General features: G+C 42.2%; 1 protein-coding gene across 1 annotated transcript in view; it reads left to right on the top strand.

Moving 5' to 3' along the window:
- Positions 1 to 19,987, top strand: part of myo10l3 (myosin X, like 3) — a 64,050-nt gene continuing 44,063 nt past the window's right edge. Inside the window, exon 1 of the mRNA XM_064327509.1 lies at positions 1 to 706. Within this exon, the coding sequence (XP_064183579.1) occupies positions 686 to 706 (21 nt within the window). The 5' untranslated portion in view covers positions 1 to 685. The remainder of the gene's footprint in view (positions 707 to 19,987) is intronic.

Genomic DNA, 19,987 nt, shown 5'->3' with positions numbered 1-19,987 from the left:
CTATCCACAGTCTAAAGACTGAAATGCGCCGCTGGCCGAAATGTAGGGATGGCAATAAAACGCTACATTTGGAACAAAAATAATTTTAAAGAAGCATTTCTAATTAATCACTACATTGCACACACATCAGCCATCACCTTCTACCTGTTTACAACAAACAATTCGAATATTATAATACCTAACAATGACACTATTTCGTACTTAAAATCATTGTTTTGAATATGCTGCAGAAGAGGAGAGGGCGTGCGCGTGGGCAGGGTTTATGTGTTGAGCACCGTCCCATCAAATTAAATGCAAGAGACTGACCCATTCATTACAGTCGGAAATATAGCGACACACCGTTGGAACGGTGTGGTGCTGCAGCGCTTCGCGAGTGCTAGTGGTGAAACGAATTTGACTTGATACTCCGTCGGCAGCAAGGAACTATAACATAATATAACCCAAGAAATGCTGACAAGTGCCCCTCGATCCTCACTGCAGTAGTTAGCTAGAATTTAAAGACCTCTCGTTTTGCATTGCTGGCCCCTGCAAGGGAAATGCAGGTTTGCTCATCTGTGCTCAGCTCGTGAATGGAAAGCATCGCCAAGCTGGACGTAACCTCTCCATTCTGCGCACAAATCTTGGTGCCGTGATCAAGTGGTGACTGAACGGACGTCGTTTTGGCAGCGGTCTCCTGGAAAGTAGGATGGATACCTTCTTCGCCGAGGTAGGAGATACAGTAGGCTACCTATACATTACTGATGTTTATGGAGCGGGGTCTGATAATGAGGCGCCGCTCGTGTGAAAACGGATCATGGTGTGAGAAACATTAAATGGTTTGCATGTTTTTGCGCGGCGTGTCAGTGTGCAATTTACACAAATTTCGCTTCTGATACATATGTTAACATAGTATAAGAATGTACCCTTGATTTTCTGTTGACCGTTTGGTGAAATTAATATTACAGATGTTTCGTTTTGAATGGTGAATACAGACGCGACAGTGGCTATGCGTCTTTAATTTTCTCGACACACACTGGTCAATAGAAAAAGGCACCAAGCAGTAGCGCGATGCTATTGATAAATCGTATGGTATCATTGATTGTCACGGGCCACTGCAATAAATGTCCTGATTACCGACACATAACTGACATAGGCAAGTGAATATCCGTAGGCAATTGCATTACAATGGACCAAACAGCCAGCCCCAACCCCACGAAAAGTCAATATACCTGATTATTATTTTTTAAAACATAAATGCCTAGATACTCATACAAACATTTGGTCAAAATGTGCACAGGTTCCCTGCGTAAATATCTAACGCAAAATTGGTATTGTAGACAGTGATATTACGTGAATCGGTATAAATTGTGGGTCAGCAGGCTTGTACCAAGTTGTCAGGCAGTTGTAGTGAGAAGAGGGCGTGTGCATGCAAGGAAAACGTTTGGAGGTGCCCGTGCGCGTGCAATTATATTTGCAGGTTGTTGAAAATATAATTCTAATATATAGACTGTTTTCATGATGTGAGACATTTTTCTGTAGCTGTAAAAATATCAGCTCATTTTAATTTAGGAAGAAAATTACAATAGACATTTTGACAGTTATAATGGCTGCCAGTAGCAGGAGGCATATGGTAAAAGCATTTTTGACTCTTTAAAAAAATGTTTCTGCAATTTAACACCTTTCATCTTTGTGAAGTTGCCTCCACTCAAGCATTCATTTCTTTACTTGGTAAATTCAACCATGATGCCCAGCTAGAGGTTCAGAAATGCTTCATGAGACCACGTCTCCAGTGTACCTGTTTTTCAGTTCGGCGAAAAAGCCAGGAGGGGAACCTCATGTCTAATGTTACCTAACATCTTTGAAATTCACTGTCGCACGTTATGTAAAATGTAATTGAACTGAAATTAGGGATCACTATCATTTGTGCATTTCTTTGAAGTAAGGAGGTGACATGTCTCCAAATGTACCCCCGCGATCCTTGTAGCTGCATGTCTGTAGTGTAAAAGTGCACCTTCTCTGTGTTCCATCCCCTGCTATTCTTTCAGTGATGAAAGCGCATGAGCGATGTCTTGACATGACACCTCTTCACCCTCCCCTCCATAAACCATAATGTACAGCGTTTGGAGGGTCTGCTGGTGTTCTGCTTTACTGGGTCCTAGTGCCTGCTGGGAAATTGCTCACACTGTTAAGACCGTAGCATTTGATTTGATGTTAACGTTGCTGACTATATTTTACCTCTTGGTCATAAATGCTGTCCTCCCAGGTCTGGTCATTAGGGTGGGTGCTGCTATGTCACAAACTGCGTTATCTGCACAGCAATAAAAAGGATTCTCTGAGGCTGTCTGGCCAAATTCCCCTCTGCCACAGTGGTCTCCTTGCTAATTGTCTGTATATACAAGGCAGGACAACAAAGCAACAAAGATTAATTACATTTCAAAAAGAGTTGTTTGATACTCAGCTATTTCAGTTTCACTGCAGCATATGTTAGATGATTTACTGAGTACTATTAAAATAAATAATCGCAGAATCTGGAGAGCTTGCAGTCAGAGAGGCGACTGTGAGGATGAGTTCACAGCTGAAGCCCTCTTGATTGGGATCACTTACACTGTGGCACAGGAGAAAGATTTAATGGCTCCGATCCTCTCAGTTTTTTTCCCCTCCAAATTAGAATTTCTAAAAATTGCATCTTTGAACTGGCGGTCCTTATTTTGGTGAGGAGAGAATAAGGCTGGCTCCGAGAAAGCTGGCGGTCTGGTTGGAGAGTTCTCAGGTCTCATCTTTGATCTCCCCTTCGCAGCCTTATTTGCTGCTACACTGGGACACGTTTGCGGGGCGAACGGACAAAAATGACCACTGTGACAGGGTGATTATGGGAGGTGAATTAATGGGACGTGCTATAAACTTTACAGCCTTCATGCTGTACCCTCTGTTCCTCCTATGGGAGAGGAGCGATATGAATGTCACTGATATGTATGTCAAACTTAAGTGTGTCAAGTACCTCTAATGTCCACTTCTGGAATGTGTTTGTAGCTTTAGTCATGCTAATACATTATGTGATGCTTGTGCCTCATTGCCACAACTCCTACCTGTGTCCCAATACCTGCCGTACACCTGCTGCTAAACCATGGACACTGGGCCTTAAATAAGTGTCACAGACTGAACGTAACAGAAAAATGTCTGTGGCTCCAGAGAAAGTGACCATCCACAAAGCCCTCCGCCTTCCTCGTACAGTGGAACGTGCTGCAACAGGAGGCTCCTTTGAGAGCGATTCGGAATGCCCACAGTGGACAGGCACGCTGGGTCCGGCATCCCCTTCATCCCCTTGTGTATGTGGGGACAGAAGGAACGGTGGATCCGCTCCTCCGAAGCGGCAACATGCACAGTCAATGACTATTTATAGACGCGTGCTGCGAAGGGAAGGCCCTGTTAGATACGCCACGGAGAACACAATGTGCCTTTAATTAATCTGGAATCCAAGGCAAGACCATGCAAGGGAACAGGCAGATTATAATGATTTAAATCTCACAGTTAATATGGGTAAATCCAAGACAGCCTTGCTAGCTGTTCAAGTTTAGAAATCGCTGACGTCGGTCTTGTTTCTAAGTGTTAAGATTTTGAGAAGATTTATTAATTTTGTTCTTTAAGTTCAAGCAGAGAAAAACAGTATGTTCCTTTCATTTTTTAATTTTTAAAAGTACAAAACCCTTATCTTTCAATCTTTCAATCCTGTCTTTTTCACTGTTGAAGAGTCGAGTTCCTGCTTCCAAGAGTTGGAAGATGAGTAATGGTAGTAATGTAGGAAACTGCATCTCTCTCCAGTCTCTGCCCAACGCAGCCTGCCTCCAGACACTGGCTGTTCCTGAGGACCATAGTGCTTGCACTGTGAGGATCAGGTCCTGGTACAGTTAAGGGAGTCCCACCCCTTCCCTTATGCTGAAGCCTCTTCCACCTCTGCCTTAAGCCCTGCTCTTTCTTGATCAGTGCCAGTCTCCAGGTCAAGGGTATCCAGTCTTATCCAAAAAGGACCTGTGCGTGCAGGTTTTAGTCTTAGCCCAGCACCAAGACACCTGAATTCCACTTATCAAAGTTTTGATTTAAAACCATGATAACTAATTAGTATTCACATGTCATAGTGTTGGGCTAAAACTAGAATCTGCACCCATGTTGGCCCTTTATGGGTAAGATTGGACACCCCAGCCCAGATGAATGGTCCTTCACAGTGTTTTTGCTGCCAGTGGCCAGTCTCTGCAGCTGGCTCATCTGTGAGAGTCACCAGCAGGCAGGCAGAGCATCCTACTGGGGCCAAAGACATGCCAGAGAGCCCCAGCGATATGATCTCCTATATGTCACTTTCCCAGGAAACCTTGCTGCTGCTCTATGTTAAGGTCATAGACCCAGTTGCACCTCAGGAGTCTCTGCTGTGGCAAGCAGACAGCATCTTCAAGGTGAAAACAGTTTCATTAAATGCTGCTCGATCCCTCGGTAATAAAAAGGAAGTGAAACGGATCATTCATTTCCATTAGTGCCAACTGGGCGATGAGGCGCTCCTTCCAGTGCGAAGGAAATTTAATCCACAATAAGCAGCATGTTACTTTTAATATGGCGGCGAGAGACTGGCAGTGGCTGTCTGGCTTAGGGAGAGGGGATTGGCTGAGCATTTACACAGGCAGCCAATTACAGCTTGTTTCACTCTGTCGTCAGCCAGCTGAGCGGTGCAGCCATTGCTGCAGAGGACCGCTCCACAGACGCAGATGGCGCAGGCGGGCTTCGGCTCTTTGATCCACCACCGCGGGATGAGGCAGGGGACGCCTTGCTGAACTAATCCCTCCCTCTCTGGATCAGGCTGTGGCTAATTGCGTGAGAACTGAGGCTCACTTGGCTAGTTATGTAGAGATGGATTTGTCAGCCAGTCCAGAGAGCCAGAGAACAGGACAGCACAGAACCAGCAGTGCACAGGGAATGTGTGGGGTGTCTGTGCTGATGTGAGCGTGTACACAGTGTTCTGGTCTTTGTGTCTGTGATGAGCGCACATTCCCTCCCAGATCAGACGAGGTGTTAAACTCAGTTTGTGCTCTCGAATGCGGAAGTAAGACCAGGATAACATTACATTTTTTTAAACAAGGAAAACAGTCCAATGTCCTTTCATATTTTTTGCTTTAGTATTTAGACAGGGAGAAAGTAGAGAGGGTAAGAGATAGAGAAGGAACCCTGGCTCAGAAGGTGCCATGGCAGAGGATTAAACCACCCACCGCTCAGGGGGGATTTGCATGTGGCTCGAGAGTCAGCCACCTTATGGACTGCACCACACGTCTCACCATGAGCCAAATTTTTTGTGGGAACTGCTGCATCCCTCACTGTGTGTGAACCACTGCCCCGCTGAGGAAGCCCTCTCTCTTTCTCCTCCCTCTCTCTCTCCCTCTCCTTCCCCGTCCCTCCTGTGCTCACTGGCTGCACAGGCGTCATGTTGCAGGCTGATTCAGAGGAACTGCTCGAGATGCATGACCTATTTTTCACGTTCAGCTCCCTTTGATGTCAACTGCTTAGCTATGGAACTGAAGGGTCTCCTCTTGCTACAGCCTCTGAGGAGTTTTGGCTATCTGAGTCTCTGCAAGTACACATGGCTTATTTGGAATAATTATTTCACCAGTATGAATACGCTTAACTCCCCACTACAGCATATTTCCCCAAAACACATTTCCTATGATGGTAAATTAATTACAGAGTATTATATGTCTTTGTTCTGTTTTTAACCTGATTTTTCTCTTGATTTTGAATGTCCATTTGTATTCACAGAATCATTTGATAGCTGCAGCCCCCTCTTCAGCTTGGGAGAGCCCTGAAAAGCTTTGCATAATCCAGTAGTGGTGCTTACTGGCCATTGTGGCAAATGAGTACAAGATGATTGAAGAGTAGAGGTTGCTGAGGTGGGCTGAGATACACACATGTGATACTCTCTCCCTGGGCAAAGCAACTTCCAGTTATGAGCTGCCCTGTGGAAAGCTGTCCACAATATGATACCAGCCCATGAGGTGTGCCCACACACTGGAACAGGAGAGTGTGCTTGGATAAGGAGGTGAGGGTGTGTGTGGGCAGTGGTGGATGCATTTGTGTTCAGGTAGTGAAGAGTGGGGGTGCAAACACACTTGATTGTTCCTCAAACTGTACTTGACGGAGAGAGCATTTTCGGCTTACAGGGGTGATTGTGTGTTTGGATAATTGAGGGAGAGTGTGTTTTTGGGTAAGAGGGGTGAGGGTGTGTTTGGGTAGTGGTTGGTGTGTGTGTGTTCAGGTAGTGGAGAGTGAGGATGTGTTTGGGTAATGGGGTGAGGGTGTGTTTGGGTAAATTGTCCATTTGACTTTGTGAATCTGTTTCCTGTTGTGCTCATATGGAAGGCGACTCAGTGAAGTCGACTCACTGAAGAAAAACATTTAAGCACAACAGGTATCATCATGCTGCAATTCCATGTAACCTTTCTGATGAAAAACAATACAGTCCGTATTGCATATTGTACCAGTACCAGTGTTCTGTGCTGTGTCTGCCTGCTTTTTTCTCTGTTTGCCTGTCAGTACGGTCCATGTATGACAATAATTCCAGCATGCATCAGCAGCTGAGATGCATTATAAACAAGCTGAATGACACCTCCCTGATTCCTCCTCACACACCTCACATTTCCATGGCTGAGTGATCACCCTCCCTGCATTCTTGTCCCAGAAATCCAGTGTCTATCTGACACACCTCCATCTTGTGCCTTGGCATTTCACCTAGCCTGGATTTCACCAGCCTCTTAGCCATTGCTAAGATCCAAGGTTGAAGCCACTCATCAACTTGGCATTGCTTTGGCCTCCCACAATTGGTCACTTGTGGGTGAAGTAAAGTTTTAAATGGGGGAAGATTTACACATCTTTAATCTGATTGGTTATTATGTCCTTATGGTTCCCTACTGCTGCTGACAATGACAATAAGAAAGAAAAAAATCTGTCTCACTAGACAATGTGATGCACTTAGCTTGCAATTGTTCACCTGTAGTATGACACATGAGGCTGTACTTCACCAGTTGCCCTTGTAAAATGTATTATGGGAAAATGAAAGCTATTACTTTCAGTTAAATCTCTGTGATATTGACCTGATAAGCCCTTCAGTGATGAAATCTGTAAACTTGAATTTGTGCACAGACACATTGATCCCGTTGGTTGAAAATTGGATGGACAGATCCCCCTCTGATTGTCCAGAACTTTCTTCAGACCTTTTTTTGTATCTTTTCCTCACTTGCTTACTTTGGGAAGGAAAACAATAAAAGATGATCCCTTCTTCTCAACCCTCACTGTGATGCCAGGCCAAATGATGATGGGACAGTATTCAGTGTCACTCCTCTGGGAATATTCAGGCTGTTCAGATTTACTGTAGATTCTGTTCTTCGTTATCTGCAGGCTGTTATGACTTTGTACTTTGCTGCATGAGGAGGGAGTGTGTTTAATATCTCATAAAGACAGTCTCATTAATAACACTTTAACAACATTAGCCCTTTTTATTAGCAATACCAAAATGGCTTCAGTGCTGAGAGTAACTGTGCAGTGTGATTTGACCCCTTGTCTATTCTAGTCACTTAATGGCTGCTATAGCATTCTTAATTCTCGGCATTAGTAAAAAGCAAACCCTCTCCTTTTTGTGTTTGCATCATCAGCAGTTCTTTCAGCTCTAGCTCATAAAAAGAACCTTTTTTAAACAAATTGTATTGATTATTATATTCAAATGAAAAATTACTTACAAAATGGAAACTACCATGATGAAATTTATTGAACGGTTTTGTGGATATGCCAGCTCCTTCCAACACCTTGATATACACCACATGGTCAATAAGTATGTGGACACCTGACACCCATTCAAAGTTTTGGGCATTAATATGGAGTTGGTCCACCCTTTGCTGCTATAAGAACCTCCACTCTTCTGGGAAGGCTGCATACTAGATATTGGAGCATTGCTCCAGGGATTTGCTTTCATTCATCCTGAAGAGCATTAGTGAGGTCGGGTACTGATTGAGTAATTGGGCCTGGCTCGCAGTTGGCTTTCCAATTGATCTCAAAGGTGTTGGTTGTTGAGATCAGGGCTCTGTGCAGGCCAGTCAAGTTCTTCCACACCTGGGGGCATTGTCATGCTGAAACAGGCAAGGGCCTTCCCCAAACTGCTGGGGAAGCACAGAATTGTCTTCAAAGTGATTTCATGCTGTAGCATTAAGATTTGCCTTCACTGGAACTAAGGGGCCAAGCCCAAACCATGAAAAACAACCTCAGACCAAGGGGTACATTTGTCCAGATACTTTTGGTCATATAGTGTATCTCTTCCCCCTCTCCATTTTTCAGAAATTAGATCGCTGCCTTTAAACACTATTGTGTGAATAAATTAGTAAAATTTTCATGCAATGAATAAAATACACCAGCACCAGAAAGATAGGTTAAATGAATAATTCATGGTGATGACAGCCTAGTTAGTGCTTGTAGTAGCTTGTGAACTTGAAATTGCTGAGGCTGAACACATCATTGGGACAAATATCCATTGGAAATTCCATTTTGTCTTTCATAGTTGTGTTACTTTTTTCTGAAATAAGGATAACACTATTATAGCTCCATCAAATAATGTAGATGATTCAGTGATCAGAGAAATTAGTCTGATGTAGGTAAACACTGCACTGTGTCACACAGCAAGTCAAAAATATAGAACCATCGTGTACTGCAAAGCTGTGCTGCAGCAGGTGCGTACCTGATTCGCACCTGGTCCACACAACGTCTTTGCTTCTGGTGTAGACAACTTCCACCACCTCTTTAGGGTAGGCTTGGGTGACAGAAGTAGAATTCCTGGGGACATGCAACAACTGCAATATCTACAGTGTAGATTACTCTTGACACATATCCAGTACTGTATTAAACCTGGTATTGAGCATTACAGTATAATGGGATAACCTATATAGTATAATAGAGTAAGGCACTATTCCATACATTAAAATCTCTGTGAGAAGACACGATATACTATCAGTGCAAAATGTACCCTTTACCAATTACCACTTTTTGGTAACTTATGTCCTCTTGTTATGCTGTCATAACTTACAAGACCATCTCATTTCTGTCAGTGTGGTATTAAGCTCTTCAAAATGTGAAGAACATCAGGCTTGTAGGATGGCATATCTTGCGAAGACATTGGCTTCCAGTTTTCGGATGTGGCCCATGATCTGGTATGGAATCCTGACCACAGTTTAAGCTACTAGGTGGCTCACAATTGGTTGGGGAGATAGGGAGGAAGATAATTATTTGGAATTTTCCAGGTCTCATCTCACAAGCGTGACTGGGACTGCAGCTGATTGGGTGCCTGCACTCGTGTATGAAGTGCACTCTGCCACTGTGAGTGCGTGACTCAGCTGGTGGCCTGGGAGTAAGAAGGGAGCAGAGGCTGGCGGTACATGCGGCGGAAAAGAGCACATGATTGCCTGCATGCACTTGAATTCATGGAGGAGGCTACAGGGATGCCGGATGGTCCTATGGTTATTGTAGGTCAGTTCAAAATGGTAGGGAAAAAAACTGGGCTTAGGAACTGAAACCTCTATCACACTCTATCCATCCACCAGGACTCACTGTGCTGAGATCAAAGGGTCTAAAGGGTGATTTATAACAATTTACTATCAATGTATTCACAATAGTGTCTGAGCATTGTGTCATTGTGAAACACTGGTGTGGCTGTAGCATTTTTGCAATAACATCACCATTGTATTATTAAGATCTGTCTCAGTTTTGTGTATGGCTTGAAGGTGATCCACAGTAAAAAAATACCACTTGCTCCTTTGCGGTCTAAAGAACATTGGATATTGAAAGTATTTCACAATATATACTTTTGTACAGCTGGACTAAAATGTTGTAAACAGATTGTAATGCTTTGTAGTTTAGAATAATATCTTTTAATAGATTAAAGGAGTAGAGACTAGAGTAGAGACATTATGACATTAATTTCTCAAATAATTTTAGGATTTTTGATAAAGCAATATCCCCCATCACTTTTAAAGAGGGCACCCCAGAATGCACAACATGCTATTTTAAATCTCTTTCAATTCAGTCAGTTCAGAACATTAATTTAAATTCAATGAATTTATTGAAAGACTGACAGCATGGCAAAGTGTCAGCTTTTACACAAGTGCAGTTCATACATGCATACTTGCACTCTTAGTGCAAGCTATGACTTCTGGACTGTATGTGATTGATTGTGAATGTGAAAGCAAGAAAAAATGGAACCAAAACATTTTGTAGAATGAATTTGTTTTTACAAATTCACATCTTGGAAGTGTACCAGCTGCCATGATTATTTTAATTCTTAATGGTTGGTCCAGCCTTTCATGTATCCATGTTCCTTCTGGTTTTATTGAGGCTGATTATGCGGAATTTTACTGTATGTACGACAAGACCGAGTTTTGTGCAAACTGAAAAGCTCACCATGATTTCTTCCACTTCAATTCTGATTTGAAGAATCTGAATTTTGATACATGAATTTGAATTTCAGGAATCATTGAGCATTCTAATTGGAATTAAGATTTGAAGATAAATTATTCTGTGGATTTCAATTGAAATTAAATTGAGACAAAACCTGTTTGGTATGCAGTAGTATTTTCCTTCAATTCTTTTGAGAACAACAAATTCCATACACCATGATAGTTCAAGTAATTATATTGTCTACCTGGGAATTTAGAAATCTATAATGAATCAAATATTTGTAGTTTATCAAAGGGAGTCAAACTTTACAGCCAAAAAAAAATCTTTGAGGTTTCAGGTCTCTGAAAGTGGGAGTGCAAGGTTGGTACTTCCTTCTTTACTTGGCACTCTCAGACTTGACCTAGATTGCATTCTTCTGTATCTTCTGTATGTGAATAATTTATTCAAAAAAAAATTGCTTCAGGGCAGTATAATGCTAAAGAAAGTCTGACTTTAAAAAAGTTATAACAGTCAACATGAAGATTTGTGATGGCAAATCCATGAAATTGTGGAGAATATATTAAATTAAATATATTTCATGATTTCATTCAGCACAAAGCTGAAAGCAAGAACTAATTTAAACCAAATGTTTTTATTTTTAGAGTTCAAATAGGGTGTGCAGCAAAGAAGAGTGATGGAGGCTGTAGAATGTTTAAAGTGGTGTTATAGAAAAGTATTTTCAATGATATCCAAAAAAAAACTGAATAAGGCATTTAAAGAAAAATACCTTTGGCGTTTCACCTCTTCTATCCTCTGATTGGTGGAATGATGGTACTATTGCACCCATGGTATTTCATTTAAGCATCACATATTTTGTACCCACCTGAACTGCTCTTGAGAAGGTAGAGCAGTTGCTGTGGACTTCGGTGTGTAGCCCTGGTGTTCACGAGCACCACAATCAGTAGGATAATGCTAACAAGAAGATGAAAGATTTGGGGGTCACAAAAGTTATTCCACATCTGAATGGCTTTTATTTGTGTTGTAAATGGTCCATTAATAGATGAACGCACTGCTCATTAACAAATAGCCAATGTGAAAAAAAGGATGAAGGATATTTTTGATACTTACAGAAGTTTCTCATGAAAACCAAATTTAAACCCATGAATGCCCCTAGACTAGCTATTGTAAAATTGGCAGGTCGCTGGAAATTGTAAGCATCTATCTTTCACTGAAAAATGTACACTAAAACCAGAATAATGTTAAAGCTACAGAAAAGTAACTGTCCCTTTAAGATACAGATGCACCTATATATTAACAAAGGGTATATATGTTAACAGCATAATGTTAAAGGGTTAACACACAACAGATTAACACACAACAGTTGAACACATGCCAGATTAGCACAGAATAGATTAACACATATTAACGCTCACAAAATGAACACATCCCAGATTAACACATGGCTGATCAAAGCCCAGTAGATTGGCACAGCAGATTAACACACTCCAGATTAACATGACCCAGATTAAAAGCAGATGATAAGATTAGTTTGACAGTATATTGCATAAAGAAAGCTTTGAGTGTTGTGAAAACCAAGAAGCCACTTACAGTATTTAAATCATAAAGGGAAGAGGAAACTAGTGACCTGAACATTGCGGAATAAATGTGAATTTTTTTCCTGTGTTCAGTGAGCCATCTTGATTAAAATAGGTGCTTTGCCCTGAAACTGGTTTTTACCCAAAAGCATGCCCTCTTGACATCATGCTGTTTCATGTAGGGCTGGAACAGAGCCAGATGTACTGTAGAACATCTGCTCTTGGACTGCCCTTGTACTGTGGTATTCACTGTAAGGTTGCTGACACTGTCCCCGGAGATAAAGCACAACCTTTCTGCTTCGGCTCAGGATGGGGTCTCAGTTTGGGATCGCATCTTCAGAAAAGTCCAGAGAATGGATGCCCTGGTCCTCAGCAAGGTCGTTCCTCTCTCCAGGCGCACCACTACGTCTCCAGCACTGAAACACACAACAGCCTTTGTTGCGCCTGTCCAGTCGGAGGAAGGCAGTTATGTGTGAGACAAATTTTCTGCGAAAAGCCACGGCCTGATGACGGTTATGTAATATTAAGGAGGAGGATGTACTATATGGGTCAGGGCATCGTATTTTGTGTTAATGGTTGCATAGATCGGATGGAATGAGGGCACGGTTTTGTTCTGAGCGTAATGTTAGTGTGAACATGCCCGTAGAGAGAGCTTTGCTTTCTGACTGCGGGGGGTTGTCTTGGCTTGGAACAAACCTGTACGTGTAACACCTCGCACTAAAGCTGCACTTAGGCGTATACACTGAATGGGATGGATAAAGGTCACTCTGACTGGAGTCGTCTAATCCAATGTAATGGCGTCACCAAAACTGAACTAGTTTTAACACTGTACAGGTGGGAGAGGCTCTGAATATTTATTTGATTGAACCTTTATTTAGCCCCAAAGTTTCACATGACTCATTGACGTGTGTTATTTGAAAAACCTTGGGAGGAGTCACAGTACACACCAATATAAAACACACATGCTTTACAAAATGCAGATAATCATTAATTAAGGTCTAACATAAAAGTGTATTTAGCATAGTCACCAGGAGGTTGATAATCTGAAACTTATGTCATAAGATGACATGGTACAGTTATTGTGTTTGTACACCAAGATTTATGATCCATTGTGTCTCATCGGCACTTCTGTGTATGTGTAAGATTGATTGTGTTTGAGTGTTTGTCTATGTGTGTTTGTGTGTGCGCCCACCCTGGGATAAAGCACAAATAGATAGCAGTGTGAGAACAAGAATATAACAAATGGATATAGCACAGGGATACAGTGCAGGAAGAACAACAGAGACACACACATGTAGACATGCGCACACACACACACACACACACACGCACACACACACGCACACTCACACATACACTCACACACACACACACACACACACACACACTCACACACCCTCACACACACACACACACACACACACACACTCACACACCCTCACACGCACACACACACATGCATAAACACACACAAAAGCCTGCTGCTGTGCTGTTGTGTTGCTGAGCTGCCTGAGATGAGCATCCTGGAGCATTAGGAGCAGAATGATTCATCCCGCTCCTCACACTGTGCAGAGGGGAGGTGTGAGGGGGCGGGGCTCAGTGTGGGGGCAGTGCTGCCACCCCTGTCATTATCTATGGGGGAAGAGAAAGATCTCTTTCATGACCCAGCTGGCATATGCTTCTCCTGTCTCTTATTTACCTTCATTATAAGTATATATGCTCTCAATGAATAGTCTATTTATTCACAAATGTGATTATTTTCTTATGCAATTCCAGAGCTCATTAAATTACAGCTGTGGGAATGTGCGTTGGTGTGCCAGGCATCAATCCAGGGCATACCCTAAATATTTACCGCTCTCTCTCTCTCTAATCATTCAATTTCACAAAGAGCTAATTCATATTAACAACTTGTGATTTACCATGCTTCTGTTTCCATGGTAGCAACAGAGATAAATCCTTTTATGTGGCAGTGGCTTTTTATTATGGAGGGATTAACACTCCACATTCTGAACTGCTTGGGGAGTGTTTTTTGGTAGATTTGCTGGAAGTCTTAACTCAGCTCTGCTACTTGAGTATGTGTTTAAATGTTCAAAATGAGGACACACGTAAGTCCTACATTAGCTACATGAGCAAATATGTGTAAGCATGTAAATGCATTTATATGTTTGCATATGTATAAATGTGTTCACGTGCACATGTCAATTTGCTAATGTCTAAATATATGTTTGTCCTCTTTCACTCCCCATTGAATTTTGTGATATTTCTATCTGCACAGTGTGATTTTATTTCCCCACACTGAAATATGAGTTATAGAATCATATAATATATGATGTGACTGGCTCTGGCCGGCCTGAGACATGTCTCCCCAGACCCTGAGTTATGGTTGTCATGACAGTAGAAGAGGGCTCTTTTCAGACCCAAGTAAAGGGATTTTTGAGGAGCTTAAAACCCTGAACTGGTTTCCCTCGGCTTGCTGTGGCATTCCTCCACAGCGCTACACAGCTAATCCGCCTGGAAATCAATTTATTGTAGCCATCGTTGCAAAACACCCTGATACAGCGTGCATGGCTTTATTTATAACGCGAGTACAGTAATAACTAGACATGTAAACTCTGCCCAAGTGTTTAGTTCTATTTTGTCTCATCGCACAGGTTAGACTTTTCCCTCACTACCAAACGTCTCTCTGGTATTATAGGATGAGGTGTGAGGGTGGGGGGATGGGTGGCTGAGGTGTGAGGACAGGGTGATGAGTTGTTAAAATGTGAGGCCACTCAGGGCATGATGAGGTAATAGTACCGCAAGGTGGATGGGGTGACAGAGGAGACGTGGAGTCTCTCCCTCCGTAAGGGGTGGCATGTTTACATCGACATGCAGCTCTCTGTACTCTTTCACACCACCATATTCCCACTGTCCATTTCACCCGGAGATAGAAATATAGTGCCTCTCAGTTCAAGGGGAAGTGTGGAGTTGGAAAGTAAAAGTCTTGCCATGTGTTTCTTTCACCCATCAACTCAGCCAGCTGATTTCACTAACTAGTTCTGCCTCCTGGCTGAAGAACTGTGCTAATCAGCAAATCAAGGTGATTGGCACTAAATACTGAGGAACACTTTTACCTCCTGAAGCTGGATTTTCCACCACCGGGGAATTGCCTTTTCCGTACACTGCCTGCATGCACCTGCTGTGACCCATTCATTATCTGCCTACAGAGACCTGCAAATCCCTGAGATTTAGATACGCAAGTCTACAAGCCTAGTAAACACAGCATGGTATTATTCTGCAAAGAACAGATGTGGGAGTTTCCTGTTTTAGCTCCAAGCGGTCTCTGTGTGACGTTGCTTGTTGTGATGCATAATGGCTGTCTCAATGTGGTTGTTGTAGACATCACTTCAGCGGGGCACTATAAGGGCTCTGCGTTCAATTGCAACGTGAACTTTATTTTATTCCTTGTTATTTTAGAGAGCCTTTTTGGAGCTGGTCTGTCTGTTTTGCCTAGAACACACAAAAAGATTGTAACCTTTGTATAGCAGTTACAGTGATTACAAGTTTCTACTGATTATTAGCATCTACCTGTATATATGTATAAAAAAGAAGATTATGAAATGGGACATTATGTGCACAGACAGATCTAGGAACTGTCACTATATACAGGATCTATATAACACCATACAAGCACAATACATGCTTATGAGCAGTGCAGCGTTTACACATCCTATGACATCACTCATCAACTTCATCATCTGTGTCTTTCAACTTTTTTTGCCCATTCAAATTGGAAGGCAGGCAGACAGGGGTCAAAGGGTAGGAATGAGTCAGCGGATGACCCCCTTTGAGGACTCTGCTGAACCTGAGGCAAAGCTGGTCCCGATCCAGACCTCCAGGGCAATGTGAACTTGTCCTTGTGATTTAGCCTCATTCCCAAAATTACTTCCGCCCTCCTGCTCAGTGACCCTGCCGTTCAGCTGTGATCAGAGCTGAGGTAGGACGGCCAGCTGCCCTTCCGAAATGCCAAAAAACCGCCGACATCAGCACACGGTCAGCACATGGTCAGCAGAAGTTCACTTTGCTCTTTGTACACAAGACCTCTGACTATAGGCCAGATAAAAATACATTCACAGAATTATGGCTTCAGAGGGTAAAACACTTACATCTAGAGCTGATTAAGAGTCTGCGCATTTTTAACCTTTTCGCTGTTTTTTCAATGCCTGTGTGAGTCCAGTCCATCATTATTTGACATAGTTTACAGCTCTTCCCAGACAGGCCAAACACCCCCTCCAATTCCAAAGCTGTCCTGTATGTCTTTATTTTGTGATGAAGCAATTATTACTTAAAGGATCATGCTGTTACAGTTTATTCCTGCTATTATTCAGAATTCTTATTTATTATGTATTATTCCAGAATAAAAATGAAAACCATCCCTAGGATCTCTGTCATACCCCTTATAATATCCCAACATACTGTTGGCGCACTGAAACCACACTGTACCTCCCACTGTTCCCGCACTGTACCCCCGGTGTATACACATTGTATCCACACTCCACCCGCACTGTATCCTTGGCAATTATCTGAACTAGCTCTTGAGTGGCACTTTCCACCTCTGCAGAAAGTTCCTGCACAACCACTAATTTTAAAATAAAACTAAAGATGGAGCTAGTGTTACTATAGTGCTGAAGGCGAGGATAGGTCGTTTGAACCACAGCTTGACGCACACTGATGTTAGCTAGTTGCCTATGGCTGGCAAAGTTACTATGTTAAGCAAGAAATCATTTGCAGTATTTTGTTGTGGGACGTTAGCAAGGACTGTATTCAATAAGTGTGCAAATTAGCAAGCTAACTGCAAATTTCTGACTGTTATTAGGATGATACTCACATTTTGCATGTTTTTAAGTGCGGCCATGTTCACCATTTTTTGTTTCATCAACTCCTCCCAATTGATTGAAGTGAGCACATACATGCTGTGATTGGTACTGTGGGCGTGAACGAAAGAATGTCTTAAAATCTGATTAGCTGGACTAGACTCAGTGAAAAGCAAGTCTATTTATGGATTTATTTGCATCTCTTGCTGTGAGAATTGCCTCAGAAATACACAAATGAATGCAAGCGATTCCACACGTACCAAGCGATGCGTAACCGCACATCAAGTCATTTTCTGGGAGAGATTTGTTTGTGAACCAGCTGAATTTATTTCTGAACGAGTTCCATTTTTTTGCAAACCAATTACATTTATTTGTCAGTCAGTTATATTTGTCTGTTTTGGATAGATTTGTGTGTGAATGCTAAAACATATTTGTGAACCAAATATTTTGTTTGTAATTTATGAAAAATATTTGTGAATCACAGTTTATTTGTGTAAGGTTTGTACTATTTATTTATTTATTTATTTATGAGACAATAATACCCCCATAAAATAGTAACCACATACAGTAGTAGTTGGGTGTTCCTATTCCAGCTCATTATTCTGTCCTGCAGGAGGTGGGCCAAAGATTAACATTTGATCAACCCTTTGTGTCCATCTGTGTGCTGTGAACAGGTGATGGTTGAATTTGGACCAAGCTTGGTGAATGGATTCTCTCTGGGGCACAGAGGGAATTCTGCTACTGTTAATGGGGGAAGCCATTCAACCATATAGGCTACCTCAGGCTGGCCTCTCTGCACATCTGTATAAGCTAGAGGGGGAGGAGGGTGTGTGGGAAAGTCTGGGGTTAATGTTTCTGTCTCTCAGGAGGACCCTGATGCATTTAGTGACTCCCCGCTACTCTCCTCCTGCCTCCTCCTGAGTGGTGGGGGGGGCATCTCTCCCAAGGGATCCACATCCATTAGTGAGTTTCTGATCAGCTGCCCCCTCCATTATGAATTAATATGTGGCTCAGCTCAGATGCTGAGTAGCAGGCCTGTTTCTCTCATGCTGCCATATTGCAGCATGCTGTGTTACATATATAAAACCTGCTTTCACGACGGAGGCGCCTCCTTGAATATACTGCACCATTCCTGATTGACTGCTGTCATGTGCTAACCGATAAAAGCTACCAAGTGGTAGGGTATACCTATTAGAGAAAGGTTAGATGCAGAGTGTGAGGCTGAGGATGGAGGAGTGCCAGATGGAGGGTTATGGGGAAGAGTGAAGATTGTGTGAAATGCAGTGTTAGACTGAAGAGGGTGTAGAGGACATAGCATCGTTATACAGTGACTATCAAGCTGGCAAAGAAAGCTAAAGAGTGCTAGCCTGCATGCGTTAACTATCTATCGCCAACACTTTAGCTTGGCAGCAAGTTAACTAAATGTTTATTTATTTGCAATAAATAAAACAATAAAGCAGTTTAACACGACCCACTATCTTTTCATCAATGTTGTTTGGCATATATTATATTATATTATTCACTGCAGTATGTTGTGGTATGAGGTAGAAGTGAACCAATTAGAAAGAATTACGGGAAAATAGCAGGCAAACACACAACAGTAAAATATTGCATGAGCAGTCAGAAATGTGTGTGGGTGGAACAGATGGGGGAAAAACAGCCCCTACAGGCTCTGATGTTCTTCTGTGTAGTTTTGAAAGGGTTATTCCAAAAATGCTTCCCTGTGCCGAATTAAATCTCCTAAATGTAATGCCTCCATAGTTTAAAGCTTCAGTGCACAGGCAGAAGTAAAAGCTGGAAATAAAGGATATAATTTATTTATAAGAATGCTGTGCTTGGTGGAATAAAACCTGCACCTGTGTAAAGGTTTTAGGTTTAGAAGGAAGTTGTTTTTGTGAATTATACTATTTATTTACTATTTATTAGAATTTAAGAAAATGAAGCAGAATTTTTTCTTTTGAAGGCTGTGTACTCTCCCTTCTGCAGTTCTTCAGCTGTTGAAGAAAGGACATAGGAACATTATTCCCACTAATCTTCCCAGAAAATGCAGATTCTTTGCTCATTACTAATAAAGAAACCGGCTCATGTGCACAAAGATTTCACTTCTGAAAAAACACAACTGTCTATTTTTTTTTACCACACTACTCGTCTTTTATAACAGCAAACACAGTGATTATTTTTCAAGATTATTTAACTAGAAGCTATTGAACAGGCTATCCCAAAGACTAAAACAACATATTTGCTAAGATTTCAGTTATAGTAGATATATCGTGTTTGATATACAGGTACTGTGTATATGTTATATTTTAATCAAAACTCGATTGAAAAGAAGGTTTCTGGATTGAATGTGGCTGACTGGTGGTGTGATGAAATATGGAGCTCTTGGACGATTAGTCCTGTGTTGCTGTGCTGAATTGTGTTGGTTCTGTTGTACAGCTGCATTTTGAAGACGCTTGTTTCTCAAGGGCAATTCTGCAGTTATACAGTCTGAACGTCATCAAATTCGCCCAATCAGAAATGAGACCTTTACCTCTCATGTCTCAAATGAGAGAACTTTGCAATTAAAGACCCGCGTCACTGATCAACGTGACTTATCTGCATCCCTGTAGCCGACTTTATGATTTAGCATTGAAAAAACTGCCTTTGGAAGATTCCGGAAAGGTCATAGCTTCAGTGAAATACAAAATGTGATTCATTCTCAAATCTGGCCTGCCATCTCCTACTGACACCCTTTAGAGTGGCACACATTACAATGCGTTTTTCATTTGAATGTAGACTGTATTGTGTTTCATTTGAATGTAGACTGTATAAGTAGAAAGCTGTGCCTGTTTTAATGCATGTATGGGGAGTGATTGTATATTAAAGCAGATTATCCCCGTAACATAGTCAGAATAGGGGTTTTGAACAGGGAGGGGCTGGCTAGCGCACACCTGGGACGCACACAGCTGGTGGCGGGAGACGCAGAGGGCCTGTGGGCCGGGGCAGAGGGAGGCACAGACCTGCTTCAGGATTCATACCGGCGGCCCGCGGCCTCATTTTCAGCCTGGTTATGCATGCCTCTGCGTACGGAATGTGATGAGCTGCACTTATTGAGCTGGCCCCGTGACCTGGGCC

The sequence above is a fragment of the Anguilla rostrata genome, chromosome 3 (genome assembly GCF_018555375.3).
Source record: "Anguilla rostrata isolate EN2019 chromosome 3, ASM1855537v3, whole genome shotgun sequence".
Lineage (NCBI taxonomy): Eukaryota > Metazoa > Chordata > Actinopteri > Anguilliformes > Anguillidae > Anguilla > Anguilla rostrata.
Note: the sequence above shows the minus strand (reverse complement) of the source record. Positions and strands in the feature narration are given on the sequence as shown.